Below are 16,062 nucleotides of genomic sequence, written 5' to 3' on the forward strand. Positions count from 1 at the left end.
GATGAGGAAGTAATGAATCTCTGAAAATAACATTTGAAAAATACTAACTGAAACAGTAAAAACTGGATTTAGTGTCAACTTGTACGGTAAAGGTTTATACATAACACTCAGGAATGCATTTATTACCATTCTACAGATATCTAGTAAAAATGTGTAAATACTAGCACAAGAGTTTACAATCAGCAAATATTAAATCAGCTGCCTAACAAGAATAAAAAGATTACTATCTTAAAATCTGATTTTGTCTGCTTCTTAGTTGGGCGTTCCTTGTTTCAAACATGACAGAACATGAGCTAAGTAACTCATTCATATTCCCAGCTTCATATTCAGATTTTCAATAATTTGCCACTCTCTCCTTTTTCCTAATTTCTTCTCTGACAGTCTTGTTTAGCTACGGTGATGGAGCCATGGAGTTCTCCTTGACTTCTCAGCCACCTGGATACTATTAAGTAGTCTCTGTAGTGTACCTATGGAGAAACTTGTTTGCTATGTGTTCCTATATTTTTACTGTTTAAAATAATTTAAGAAATGATTATCACTGTTTTTAGTATAGTCTTCACAGATTAATCTAGAATTACGTATCACTGGCTTTCTCTTACCTAAGAGAAGAGAATCTGCCAGTCTGTTCTATGCATAGAAGCTTCTGGAAGGTTTACTATTGATTTCTCTTCATTAGTAGGATACTAGCATAGGTGACTGAAATTTGTCCAATCATCTGAACACTAAGCTCACTAAGACTTTGATAGCCAGTGACACTCCGGGACTCTATAAAGTTGTAGTTTCAAATCTTAAGTACTAGATATTTTAAGAACAAAAGAGATAGAGAATGTATTATCAACAAGCTAATGGAAGAGTAGATTGCAGTGATCTATCAACGATAATGCATTTTCAGAGAACAAATGTTACGGTAAATAATTTGTTCTTTAAAGAGGATTACATTGATGGATCACCACTTAGGGAAGAAAATTAAACTCCTGAGAAGCCTGCCTTATGGAGAACTTCAGTTTCTAAGCTCTGCAACGTGTGTCAATAAGGCAATCAGTTTTCTAAATCAAGCAACAAAGAGCCAATGCAAGTAACACTTTGGACTCTCTCTCTCTCTCTCTCTCTCTCTCTCATACTCACACTCACACACACACAAAGAAGAAAAAAAGAAGAAGAAAAAGAAAAAAAGAAAAAGGAAAACAACTCTGAAAGTCTTTAAAGGATACTGTCCAGCTGGAGAATAAGTTCAATAGGACAAACTGAGACCAAGAGTAGAAAAACAAAGGAATATCCATTCACATAAATACATACATGTTTGCCCGCTGTTTACATGTGTCCCAATGGTCATGTTTGTGTTATCTGACCCTTTTTACTTCAGAAAGAGATAAGTGAAAGAGGAGGAAGGGGCACGCGGGTGGCTCAGTCAGTCATGATCCCAGGGTTATGGGATCAAGCCCTGCATCCGGCTCTGCATTGAGCATGGAGACTGCTTAAGATTCTCTCTGCTCTCCTCTGCTCCTCCCCTGATTTCTCTATATAAAATTTAAAAAAAAAAAAAAAAGGTGCGGGGTAGGTCGATCAAAATGTCAGTATTTCTGCACCTGCACCATTAGAAGTGGCTTGTGACTGGTTAGCCCAGGCACATCCATCAACAAAACTCAACCTGTAAGGTTCTTCCTTGGGATTTTTCAACTCAGACGGGTCTCAGTACATTCTGGCCACTATAACAGAGTACCATAGGCTGGGTGGTTTATAAACAACAGAAATTTTATTTCTTATAGTTCTGGATGCTGAGAAGTCCAAAAATCAAGGCACCAGAAGATTTTTTTTCTGGCAAGGATCCACTTTCTAGTTCACAGTCCTCTTTTCACTTTGCCCTCACATGGCAGAAGGGATGAGCAATTTCCCTGGAGTCTTTTTTTTTTTTTAAAGGCACTAATCACCTCCGAAAGGCCCACTTCCAAATATCACATTGGGGATTAAGTTTCAAAACATGAATTTTGGGGGTATACATTCAATCTATAGCAGGGAGGTAGAGGAAAAGGCCACTCTCCTGTTTGGTGTCATACTGAGCTAAACTGTGACTCCAACAAATGATACATCCATATCCTAATCCAAGAGTAGAAAAACAAGGAATAACTTATGACTGTTCCCTATTTGGAAAAAGTGTTTTCAGAAGTAATTAACAATTCTAAAATCATCCTAGATTAACCCAAGTAGGCCTTAAGACTGTTAAAAACATCCCTATAAGAAAAAGACGAAGGGAAATTTAAGGCAGAGAAAGGAGAAAGCCCTGTGAAGATGGAGGCAGAAACTGGAGTTATGTGGTAATAAGACATGAAATGCCTGGAACCAGAAGCTGGAAGAGGCAGAGAAGGCTTCTCCCCCTGGAGTCTTTGGAGGGAATGTGGCCCTATAACACCTGGACTCTAACTGTAACAGAATAAATTTCTGTTGTTTTCAGCTACACAGTGTGTGGAATTTGTTATGGCAGCCTTAGGAAACAAGGACAAGGGGAGATGGTGAAGACGTCAGTACAGAGTGACAGGCAGTCCCATGTACTCTCCAACAGAGAACACCATCTGGAGAAGAAAGCACTAATGATAATTACAGCAGACAATTATATAGCGTTTTTTTATATGCCAAGCAGTGATTTAAACTTTTATATTTCATTTAATTCTCACAACAACCTTGGGATAGGAATGTTTACTGCCCTCTTTTAACAGAAAACTAAAATTTATCTTGTCTGAAGTGACATAGCTTATAAAAGGCAGAACTGGTAATCTAATCCAGGCAGTCTGGCTTCAGAATGCAATCTTTTAACCACTACACTATGTACAGCTTTCAATAAAACCAATATAGTGGGCGGTAACAGGGCAAGTGGACATAGAGAGACAGACAGATGTGGACCTGACTACATTCAAAGTTCTATTTCTACTTGTCCCTGTTTTTTGTTTTGTTTTTTGTACTGTGGCATAATGAAGTCCACAAGTATTTTATTTAGCATATACTGCACATCTACTCTGTGCCAAGCATTATGCCAAGTACTGCAAACATATTCTTATCATTGAAAAAAGAGCTGAAAGATCATGTACTACAACCATCCAAAGGTCCTTGGATCCGATTTACATTACTTCCACCAAGAACAACTCAGGATGAGGAACTCACAGAATCCCATGGCAGTCCACCCCACTTTAGTCAGCTCCGACAATTAGCAAGTTCTTCCTTCAGTTAATTCATTGTTTACACTCCTCAGTTATGTTAAGGGAACTATAATTAGCTAATATGGATTACTCCTGTCACTTGTACTGGCATCTTTGTTTCCCAGCTATCTCTCACCTTGCAACCACACAAGCTGCAGATACTGTTTAGATCTGGAAAATTGTGAGTCAATAAATTTCTTCTTCTGCTAAAACTAATTCAAACTAAGTTTCTCAATAACCAAAGGGGTCCCACCTAATACATCATTTATTTAACTGCAAATTAAGTGATAGGAACTGAAAAGCAATCAAAGATTGTATGTGTTAGAGGGAAAGAGTATTTTGTGTCATTGACCTTTAATTTACTAAAGTACAACTTGAAAGTTGTTTGTAGGGCCTAGAATTTTGGTAGATAATTGATACGAAATCATGAGAAGTTAAGGCCTAATATCCCCAAAATATAATGAATTCCTTAAAACTAAGAAAGAGAACACAAATAGAAAAATAGTAAAAACAAATTGAAAGACCAATGAGAAGAAGTCAATGGCCATTAAGCATATGAAAAAATGTTCTGTTCATGAGAAAAACATACACTAATACTTTTCTCTTGTCAGACAAATATCTGAATGTCTGATCATATAAACTTCTTAATGAAGCTGCTAGAAAACAGTCACTACAGTATCTCATTGATGGGAAAGCAGAGGATTATTCTCCATGGATGGAAATCTAGTGATACATTCCAAAATTACAAATGAACTTACCTTTCAACCCAATGATCCCACTTCTAGAAATCTAGCCCAATGATACTAAAATAGGCAGAATTTAAGACGGCCCCAAGATTCTTAAACCTAATGCACATATTGCTGTGAAGAGATTTTTGCAGAAGTCCTTAATTGATTTTAAAATAAGAGATTATCAGGGCACCTAGGTGGCTCAGTCAGTTAAGCATCCAACTCAATTTCAGCTCAGGTCAGGGTTGTGAGATCAAGGCTTGAGTTGGGCTCTGTGAAGCCTGCTTAAGATTTTCTCTCTCTCCCTCTACCACTCATTCATTCTCTCTCAAAAAAAAAAAAAAAAAAAAAAAAGATTAACAGAGTGGCTCTGATATTATCACAGGAGCCATTTACAAGCAAAGAATTTTCTCAGGCTGGTCACAGAAAACAAAGTCAAAGAGACTCAAAGCATGAGAGGAATTTCCCACCAGGGAGGTTATTCACAGTTGAAATAGGAAGGGGGCCACAGTACAAAGCTCCAGGAACAATACCTGGTGCTCCAAGTGCCAGCAGGAAACCAGGCACTTCAGTCCTAAAACCTAAGAAACTTCCCTCTCCCCAGAATTAATTTGGAATTGAATTTTTCTCCCAGGGCCTCCAGATGAGCACTTAATCTGGCCAACACCTTGATTTCAGGTTTATAATACTCTCAGCAGAAAACCCAGGCACACAGTGCTAGACTTCTGACATGCAAAACTGTGAGCTCATAAATGGGCAGTTTTAATGTGCCAAGTTTGTAGCGATTTGTTATGCAGCAACGAAAAAATATATATATACATAGGCATACTGGTAAATATAATAAATATAAGCCAAGCTATTAATTGAGGCATAACTTATAATGACAAAAACTTAAAGAACCCAAGTGACCACCAGTAGATGACTGGATGTATAAACCCCAGCACATCCATACACTACTGTACTATGCATTTGTTAAAAAGGGTAAGGGAAGAGCTCTATATACTTCTATATAGTAATCTAAAAGACAAAGAATTAAAAGAAACATTGTTTATAGCATACTATCTTTTGCTTAAGTCTGAACGGGAATAAAATATATTCTTTTTTAATGTAACAACTGAAGGATAAACCAAAAACTAACAAAAAGTGTTAGCTATAAGACAGTGCTATAAAATACTACTTTCTGCAATGATGGAAATGTTCTCTCTCTGTGCTACCCAATGTGGTAGGCATTGGCCATCTATGGCTAGTGGGCACTTGAAAACCTGAAGTGTTGATAGAAACGAAAGGAAAAAAGTCTCTAGCTTTATTGAGTTGTAATTAATATAAATTTAAATAGCTACACAGAACTAGTGGCTATAGAGTGAAGATCAAACACATGGGGAGAAAGAACAAAGGGAATTCATACATAAGCACTTTCTATAAATATACCTTGTTATATATTGGAATCACAAACTTTAAAAGAACTTTAATCATGTAATAATTGAAAAGACAAAATTAAGGCAAAAGATAAAACCACCTCTCAATTTAAAACATTCTAAAACAAATCTATCAAGTTAGTGGCATAACCGGGCATTTATTTTGATTTATTTTGATTGTAAATCCTTGGTGGCATATATTCTAAGGACAAAATTAACTGAAATGAAATGTCAATATGTATGCACTAATCTTATAACTATTATATGTACATTGTACAATAAAAGCAAGTAAGTAGTTTTGTTCATGTTATTAGTAACCAAGCTTTTTGGTAAAAGAAAAATATATGAAAAAATATTAATATAGGTTCATGATGAATTTCTCTTCTAAAAAAAAATAATAAATACTGGGGCACCTGGGTGGCTCAGTCAGTTAAGCGTCCAACTCTTGATTTCAGCTCAAGTCATGATATCATGGTTCGTGAGATCGAGCCCAGTATCAGGCTCTGTGCTGACAGCATGGAGCCTGCTTGAGATTCTCTCTCTCCTTCTCTCTCTACCCCTCCCCTGCTTGTGTGCTCTCTTTCTCTCAAAATAAATAAACTTAAAAAACAAAATACTTATTCTCCTCAGCTATCCCCCAAAAGGACTAGAAATAATGACAACCCTAAACAATGAATATTTCTAGTTTCCAAGTTATAGCTTCTAACTAGCAATTCTTAATAAAAAAAAAAAAAAAAACAACAACTCTTTGAAGATGGTGGATTCCAGGTCTGAGCTAGAAAATGTATACAATGAGCCTGGAGCATCTTATATGAGAAAGAAATATACCAAACAGGAAAAAGTACAAGTCAAAAGGACTTAGCAGTCAAAGGAACATCTTGAGTATCAAAAGCAAGATGACTGGGGCACCTGAGTAGCTCAGTCAGTTTAGCGTCTGACTCTTGATTTCAGCTCAGATCATGATTTCATAGTTTGTGGGTTCCAGCCCTGTGTCGGGAATCTCCTACTTGGGATTCTCTCTCTCCTGCTCTCTCTACCCCTCTCCTGCTTACTTTCTCTCTCACTCTCTCTCTCTCTCTCTCCAAGTAAATAAATAAACTGAAAAAAAAAAGCAATAATGACTTCACTGGATTGAAACATACATATATATATGGTATATGTTATGGTAATTATTATATGGAAATAATAATAAAACATCCCTTTTGGAGATTACTAGAGCACCAATTCACTACTCTGAGAATATCTAAATAGTCAAGCATTTAATCTGATATTCTTATAAGAAACTTTTTTAGGTTTTCCTTTATTAAACAATTCCAGTTAAATACACAAAGAATGGCAGAACTAGAATCACCATTTCATATCTCCTGGTGAAATAGTGAATCAATGCAACCCAGGACAAATAACCAGTTTTTCCAATAAATCAAGGGCATGGACACAGAACAGTTATAGAATAAAGACTTAAAAGACATAATAACTAAATACAATTTATTTTTTTTTTTAATTTTTTTTTTCAACGTTTATTTATTTATTTTTGGGACAGAGAGAGACAGAGCATGAACGGGGGAGGGACAGAGAGAGAGGGAGACACAGAATCGGAAACAGGCTCCAGGCTCCGAGCCATCAGCCCAGAGCCCGACGTGGGGCTCGAACTCACGGACCGCGAGATCATGACCTGGCTGAAGTCGGACGCTCAACCGACTGCGCCACCCAGGCGCCCCCTAAATACAATTTATATATTTTGTTTGGATCATGACTTGGCCAACCATAAAAAGAAAAAAGAAAGACATCTTCGATAAAAAGGAAACTTATATAGAAAACTTATTAGATAATATTAAGGGATTATAGCTAACATCTTGGATATGACTAAAGCCACAAGGGTTTACAAGGCAGTAATTCAAAAAAAAGGCAAAAACAAAACAAAAAACTCAGAGGTCCTTATTAGAGATGCATACTTATTTATTTACAGATAAAATGACATTATGCCCAAAATATGCTTTATAATTCTCCAGGAAAAAAAAAACCAAACAAACAAGCAAAATGCAGGAGTAAAGGAAACTGGAGACAAATAGAGACACTGACAGAACAGTGACAAAAGCCGCAGTTTAGTGTTGAGTATATGGGAGTTCATTATACCATTTTTTTTTTAAGTTTGAAAGTGTCCACAAAAGAAAGCCCATGTGCAAATACACACACACACACACACACACACACACACACACCTCCTCAGTTTAACTTCCTAAGGTTCATGCCATGGAACTCCCAATGAGACAGATACTGAATTTAAATTATTTTAAATAAAGCCTAAGAAGAGCCAAACTCATTAAGAGTCAATAAATCATTAATTAAACAGTGAAGTTACTGAGAACCTACCATGCTCACAGTAGCAAAAGAAAAACAAAACAACCAACTTGCTAGACTTTCAGGGCAAAAGACAAAATATAGTTCCTCTTCTCATGGAACTATAAGGGGAAACAAATGCAAAAATAATTATAAAATAATGTGACATATGAGAAGACTTCACAGAAAGAGTAAAGCAGGAAAAATGAGGAGATACTATCTAGTCAAAAGGCAAGGTTATATAGCTTCCAGATTCCAGAGAAAGGAAGAAACTGTCTAAAGATCCTGGAGGTCAGAGAGTGGAAGGTGACAAGAGAAAAAAGAAGGCTTTGAGAAACAAGGAGAAACTGTATGTCATGCAAAGGAATATAACTACACATGGAGGTAAAGGGAAATCAGCAAAGATTTTAAATAGAATTACTGCATCCAGTTTTCATTTCTAAAGGATCACTTTGAAAATAAATTAGCATGAGGATAATTTACAGATTGAGACAAGAGGGAAAAAAACAGGATCACACTGAAGTAATCTAGACAAGAAATGAGGGCTTGAACTTTCTTACACCATACACAAAAATATATACAAAACGGATGAAAGACCTAAATGTGAGACAGAAAACTATCAAAATCCTACAAGGAGACAATAGGCAGCAACCTCTTTGACCTTGGCCGCAGCAAGGGAAATAAAAGCAAAAATGAACTCTTGAGACCTCATCAAGATGAAAAGCTTCTGCACTGCAAAGAAAATAATCAACAAAACTAAAAGGCAACCAACGGAATGGGAAAAGATATTTGCCAATGATATATCAGATAAAGGGTTAGTATCAAAAATCTGTAAAGAACTTAACCAAACTTTACAGGTGAATAACAAATAATCCAGTGAAGAAATGGGCAAAAGACATGAATAAACATTTCTCCAAAGAAGACATCCAGATGGCTAACAGACACATGAAAAAATGCTCAACATCACTCATCATCAGGGAAATACAGATCAAAACCACAATGAGATACCACCTCACATCAGTCAGAGTAGCTAAAATCAACAACTCAGGAAACAACAAATGTTGGTGAGGATGTGAAGAAAGGGGAAAACTTTTGCACTGTTGGTGGGAAAGCAAACTGGTACAGCCATTCTGGAAAATACCATGGAGGTTCCTTAAAAAATTAAAACTAGAACTACCCTACAACCAAGCAATTGCACTAGTAGGAATTTATCCAAAGGATACAGAGTGCTGATTTGAAGGGGCACATGCACCCCAATGTTTATAACAGCACTATCAACAATAGCCAAATTATGGAAAGAGCCCAAACGTCCATCAACTGATAAATGGATAAAGAAGATGTGGTTTGTATATACAATGGAAAACTGCTCGGCAACGAAAAAGAATGAAATCTTGCCACTTGCAATGATGTGAATGGAACTGGAGGGTATTATGCTAAGTGAAATAAGGCAGTCAGAGATAGACAGATATCATATGATTTCACTCATATGTGGAATTTGAGAAACTTAACAGATGACCATAGGGGAAGGGAAGGAAAAATAAGATAACAGAGGGAGGCAAACCCTAAAAGACTCTTAAATCCAGAGAACAAACTGAGGTTTGATGGGGTGGAGAGGTAGGGGTAGGGTAGGAAAAATGGGTAATAGGCATTGAGGAAGACATTTGTTGGGATGAGCACTGGACATTGTATGTAAGTGATGAATCACAGGAATCTACTCCTGAAGCTAAGACTACACTGTATGTTAGCTAACATGAGAATAAAAAAAAATAAAAAAAAATAAAAAAAAAAAAAAGAAGGAAACGAGGGTCTGAGCTAAGGTGGTCTTAACATGAATAGAAAAAAGTAAACAAGATCTAGTCATTAGGAAGGAAACAATCTATAAATGGTGATTAATTACATATATAGAATGAAGTCAACAATGACTTCCAAGTTTCTAGTTCAATCACTGTGAAGATGGTGCCATATGCTGGGATAGGAAAATTGGAAATGAAATTGATTTAGGATAGAAAAAAATTATATTCAGTTATAGAAGTGGTAAGACTAAGATGCCCATGAGTTTTCAGATGTTCATTATCTGGCAGAAATCTGAGTATAGATCTGACAGCGAGGTGAGCGATATAGGTCAGAGAGCTGTCAGTAAACAACTAAAAGCCACAGTATTGGAGAAGATCAATCTGGAGGACAGAAGGCAGAGAAAGAGAATACAAAGGAAGTCTCTACAAAGGAGACTCTATAGATAAGACCATAGAAGCTGGAAGAGAAACAGAAAAAGTGCCACAGTCATAGGAGAGAGTGACACAGAACAGTGGATCAACTGTGCTGAAAGCTGCCAGGTGGTAAATTAGGTTAAAGGAAGGAAGAGGTTTCAGTGGATTAAGAACTTCTGTATTTATTCTGACTTTTGGCAGAACAATTTCAGTTAAGTAGTTGAACAAGATGCCAGATTATAGTGCTTTCCAGAGTTGACAGAAGAGAAAGAAGTAGAGACTTCAAGTATAGGTAATTTTTTTAGGAGGTTTTTTTATTTTTTTTTTGGTGGGGGGGAAGGAAGGAAGGAAGAAGAAAACCATAGGATAGTAGCTATAAGAAGACACAGGTCAAAGGAGATGTTCTTTGTTTTTAATAGGAGAGTTTAAACACGTTTAAATGATGAGAAGTAGCTATTCTTCTACATGGTTAAAATGTAATATCCATTTGAAGAAGTAGAATAACAAAACTATTTGCAGTTAAGTGTTTTAAGACTAAAAGACAAAGCCTTCCCTAAGTGTAAAGATAATCTTTGAATGCACACTATAGATATCAATGAAAACTTGAGAACAAACATACAAGCCATTTGTTCTAGATTAAATAATGCAACTAATATGCATTTGTTTCCCCTAATTGATTTCAACAAAGGCAATAATTTTATGAATATTTAAAAAAAAAAAAAAAAACTATTCACTGGACATCTATGTGCTAGATAAATGATAAGAAGGACTACGATATCCTACTTGCTCCCAGGCACTCACGGTGTAGTAAGGAAGACAAAACACCTATATTGCTCATTGTAAAACTACTTAAGAAGTGCTGAGATATAAGTAAGCACAAGATAAAATTGAAACACTTCAAGGAAAATATAAATTAAAACCTCAACAACAGAAGTACCTATCTTTATAATTTGTTCATAAAATTATCAAAAAAACCCAAGAGTACAGAAAGTTTTAAAAAATGAAAATGTTTAGGGGCGCCTGGGTAGCTCAGTCAGGTGAGTATCCAACTTCAGCTCAGGTCACGATCTCGCCGTTCATGAGTTCGAGCCCCACGTTGGGCTCTGTGAAGACAGCTCAGAGCCTGGAGCCTGCTTCAGATTCTTTGTCTCCCTCTCTCTCTGCCCCTCCCCACTCGTGCTCTGTCTCACTCTCTCTCTCAAAAATAAACATTAAAAAAATTAAAGAAAAAAGAAAATGTTTAGGGTTAAAAGTATTCAAATGGGCAAAACTATAGAAAAAACAATAACACACATGACAAAGTGTCCACAATTTGAGTGTTAATTAAGTCTTTATGAATACATGAATATACATTATTTTGTGTATTTAATTTATAAACTTACCCAAAGATGAGGAATTAAATATCTCTAAATGATTAAGAAAAGTTACCCATTTGGGAGTATGAATATGAAAAAAGTCTCAAATAAATATGTATATACTGCCCTCATGGGGTAGTATTATGTAGTTCATTAAAATATAAGCAAAAAATGTATTGGACCCCTTGGATATAATTTAATCCTAATTACCCTAACCAATGAGGAAGCAATGCTAGTGTGACTAATAATATAAACCATACATATTTCTATTTATGCCAAGTTTCTTTCCTGGTTGGGGAGCATTAACTTTGTATTCCAGTAGGTACTGTAACTTTTGGGCAACCTGGATCAAAAATTCCATGCACAGATAATTCAGAGCTAACATTCCATGGGTAAATCAAATCAGCCTTTAAGTGCCATTAAATAATGTTCCTTCTTTTTTAACTTTTTCATGTTTATTTATCTTTGAGAGAGAGGGAGAGACAAAGCATGAGTGGGGGAGGGGCAGAGAGACAGGGAGACACAGAATCTGAAGCAGCCTCCAGGCTCTGAGCTGTCAACACACAGCCCAACAGGGCTCGAACCCACGAACAGTGAGATCATGACCTGAGCTGAAGTCGGACACTTAACGGACTGAGCCACCCAGGTGCCCCAGTAACGTTCCTTTTTTTCTATCAAACTGCATTGTACTACAAATCTCATTTATAAAAGGTAAAGACTAAAAGAAAATGACTTACGATAACACATGTTGGGACTTCACGAAGAGAATATTCTGCTTTATTAGGAAGCTCTCGATTGCCTACCAGCTCATAAACAGCAGGATAAGGTAACAAGTTCACCAGTCCTAGAAAACACTAGGCAGAGAAGAGAGAAAACACAGTCATTTAAACGCTTCATTTTTTCAACCACATCCATAAAAGAGTCATAAACATAGTTTTATAGGACTATAACTGTGAGGGTTAATTTTTTTAATAAGCCTAATTAATCCACATAAATGTGAATTATATGCATGTTAAGTACCAAATAGTTAACATCAGCAATAATCTATGTGCTGATAACACATAGCAATAGTAACAGAATATACAAGAGTTGGAAAAGGTTATAAAATGTCTTGTATCTCTTGAAAAGTTTTTTTTTAATGTTTATTTAGAGAGAGAGAGAGAGAGAATGAGCACGAGTGGGGGAGGGGCAGAGAGAGAGAAGGAGACACAGAATCTGAAGCAGGCTCCAGGCTCTGAGCTGTCAGCACAGAGACCAATGAGAGGCTTGAACTCAAGGACCGTGACATCATGACCCGAGCCAAAGCCAGACGCTCAACCAACTGAGCCACCCAAGCATCCCAATAAGTTTGGTTTTTGGGAAAAAATGAAATGATCCATCTTTCTCACTCTTTGCATTGTAATAATCAATGTGTAAGAAATACAAGAGAGTAACACTTTGGGGCTCTGAAGCAAAATGGTAAGTTCTATATATACTTGCACTCAGATCACAAGGCCATCTTTACCCTTTACATTCATTGGAAATCCAACTAATCTAAATATTATAGTTAATTTTTAAAAGTCATGGCTTTCCTATCAAAACCAGCTGATTTTCTGGTGCAATCTTAATAAACTAATCTCTCCACTAAGTTTTTAACCTCTCATTCTCATTTCGTCTTACTAAAAGCAACCTGAGTATTTGGATCCCTGCACAAAAGCATGCAGTGGTTTCCCATCACTAACCATCAAGTCTAATAAGCTCCTTAGCATGACTTTCAAGGCACCTTACTAATTGATACCTTTCTTCTCTTCACATAGTCAAAAGCCTCCTTTCCCATTATCCCTCAGCAGGAAGTCACCACTTCAGTCAGTTGAAACTTCCTGTGGTCTCCTTCAAGTGACTGCCACATATGGAAACTTTTTATCCTACCAACATGGTCCTCCTGCCCTCCCACTTACTCTGTATCCCACTTCACATCTAGAAAAATGCCACATTTTTTTCTAGAAGACTTTCTAATGAACTCTATTCACATCTAGAAGCCTTGTATTCTGCCAATTCTTGTTTCATTTGTATTGTATTAATTTACTTTTTGTAACTATTAAGTTTTCTCGTCATTTTAAAAACTTTTTTCTAGATTCAGAAAATTTGAGAATCAAATTAAGAATTTTCACTATAATCAGAACATGAGAAAATTTTAAAGAACAGTTAATCTCTCATTTAATAGATGAAAAACTTAAGGACCAGAGAAGTTAAGTGACTTGGCCAAAGACATGGCAACCAGAGAGTTGGTAGCAGAACTAATCGCCATTTTCTTACTTTCATGGTTAGGTTACTCATTAAAAACCTAGTATAATCTTCAGACACTATTTAACAATGTCACCATTGCTACATAGTTCTTGTGTGAGGACTTGGAAGGTAGAGTCTCCTTTATCCCCTCCTCCACCCTTATACTAAATGCAATATTCCTTACAAATAACAGTGGTTATAGTGACTATATTTAACACAGTGAGTTTTAACAAATAGTGTTGTAGAATGAAAAATGAGCTCTTTAAAACCTTCCATTTTTTACCATGAATATTCCATAAAATGAAGACGGAATTTCTAACCATTTCTAAGAAGAACATAATCCACACATTCATTATTTAAAGCTGGTATCATTTGGATAGCAATAAAGTGATCATAAAGTAGAATAACTAAATTTAATAAACTGGTTGCCATTTACTGAATGCTTATCTAAGGAACACTATGCAAGAAGTGATCACTATAGAGGGAAAAAACTAGCATCAAGGAAAGGATGTTTAAGGAATATGTCTATCAATTATAAGTAAAATAAATGGCAGGAAAACTAGAGAGTTCATGGCCACCTATGAAACCACCTAGGAAAAATTTATTAATCACCAAGGTGTTGACTACAAAGGTGATTAAGATAGACAGACTTCATATATTTTTATTATTCATTTAATTTATAAAAAACATAAGCTAAAAAATAAACAGAAAATGCTTTATAATTTAAGCATGTAAATAATTTATGTGTCCTGAATATTAATCCAATATTTAGTTATAAATGAGTCTTACTATTTTTTTAATGTTTATTTATTCTTGAAAGAGAGAGAGAGTGTGTGTGTGTGTGTGTATGTGAGCGGGGAGGGAGGGAGAGAGAGAGAGAGAGAGAGAGAGAGAGAGAGAGAGAGAGAGAGAGAGGATCTGAAGTGGGCTCTGTGCTGAGAGCAAAGAGCCCAATGTGGGGCTTAAACTCACAAATCATGAGATCACGACCTGAGCCAAGCTGGACGCTTAACTGACTGAGCCACCTAGGTGCCCTAAATGAGTCCTTCCCATCTATTATAACAATGACAGATATAAGAAACTTATTTTTTTTTCAAGAAACTCTTAAGTGCCAATTTCAACATTTATTATGGACATTTGACATTGTCCAAAAAGGCACATGGTCTTTACAGATTACGTATCAATACTATATTGAGAGTTTCTGTATTCTTTGCACATGAAGAATTCCATGGGTAAACATAAAAACTTCCCTACCTACATCTAAGAAATAAAATAATGTGGACCACACAGAATCATGAAAACTTCTGATAAGGTTTTATATAGAACTTCAGGTAAAAACAATTCAGTAATTATATTTGAACAAAACAAGCTAAACAATTTAAAAGAAACTTGAGAAGATTTCAGCAGCTTGTCTCTAGGAGAAAAATGCATTTTTCATACAATGAGCATTTTTAAAAGACATCAGCATCTTTAAAATTGTGATGGTTTAATAAGTACTTGTAGAACTCAAGAAAATATTTATAACATAATCATGAGTACCCACAGAAACATCATTAAGATATTGCTAATATCAGACATTAATCATCCTAAAATTTGTTAGCACAAAACGTTTTATTTCAAAGTCTTGAAGAAAATGAGGTTTTGTAAAATAACAGTACGGAAACAAATGGAAGGTCAAATATTTGATATATTTTGAAACTATAGCATTTTAATGTTTGTTTATTTTGAGAGAGTGAGCAACAGAGGGGAAGAGAGACAGGGAGAGAAAGAGTCCCAAGCAGACTGTATTGTCCACACAGAGCCCAACACAGAGACCACGAGATCTTGACCTGAGCTAAAATCAAAGAGTTGTACATCCATCCAACTGAGCCACCCAGGCATTCTGAGACTAAAGCATTTTAAAATCCAAGATCATGGGTGCCTGGGTGGCTCACTCAGTTAAACATTCGACTCTTGGCTTGGCTCAGGTCATGATCTCATGGTCTGTAGGTTCGAGCCCAACATCAGGCTCCACAGCTGGCACAGCAGAACATGCTTGGGATACTCTCTGCCCCTCCCCTGCTTGTGCTCTGTCTCTCTCAAAATAAATAAACTTAAAAAAAAATTACCCAAGATCAAATACTTTTTTTATGAATTAAAACTCTTTCAGGTTGATAATGATCATCTATTTACTTATTAATTCAAAATATTTTAACACTAGCTGCTTATGAGCAATTATGCCACATACTACCAATAAAAATATGAATGAATAAAGAAATGGTCCCTGCCCTAAAGGGCTCACAGTGTAATACAGGACAAATATACTATTAGATCATTTAAAATGGCTCTCTAAATGATCTGATGGTGCTATACTACTGAGAGGGATGGAAGGCCATTGGGAAGAGGACACTATACAGCACAGAGAAGGGAGAGGAGAGCTAGGACTGCAAAGTAGCAGGCAGGTAGGCAGGAGGAGATGTGCTATGTTGATGAGCTCTACCTTCATCCTCTAGGAAAAAGAAGAAAGTTTTTCCAGAAAAGTAATGGGAATTGCATTTTACCTTACAGATAGAAAGCTATGAAGGAAA

General features: G+C 36.2%; 1 protein-coding gene across 4 annotated transcripts in view; it reads right to left on the reverse strand.

Annotated features, from left to right (window-relative positions):
• TBC1D32 (TBC1 domain family member 32) overlaps positions 1–16,062 on the reverse strand; it is a 202,075-nt gene that overhangs the window by 98,964 nt on the left and 87,049 nt on the right. For all 4 annotated transcript variants that reach the window (XM_058735121.1, XM_058735122.1, XM_058735118.1 and 1 more), the window contains one exon: positions 11,968–12,084. In XM_058735121.1, coding sequence (XP_058591104.1) covers positions 11,968–12,084 — 117 coding nt within the window. The remainder of the gene's footprint in view (positions 1–11,967; positions 12,085–16,062) is intronic.

This window comes from Neofelis nebulosa, chromosome 6 (genome assembly GCF_028018385.1).
Source record: "Neofelis nebulosa isolate mNeoNeb1 chromosome 6, mNeoNeb1.pri, whole genome shotgun sequence".
Taxonomy (NCBI): Eukaryota; Metazoa; Chordata; class Mammalia; order Carnivora; family Felidae; genus Neofelis; species Neofelis nebulosa.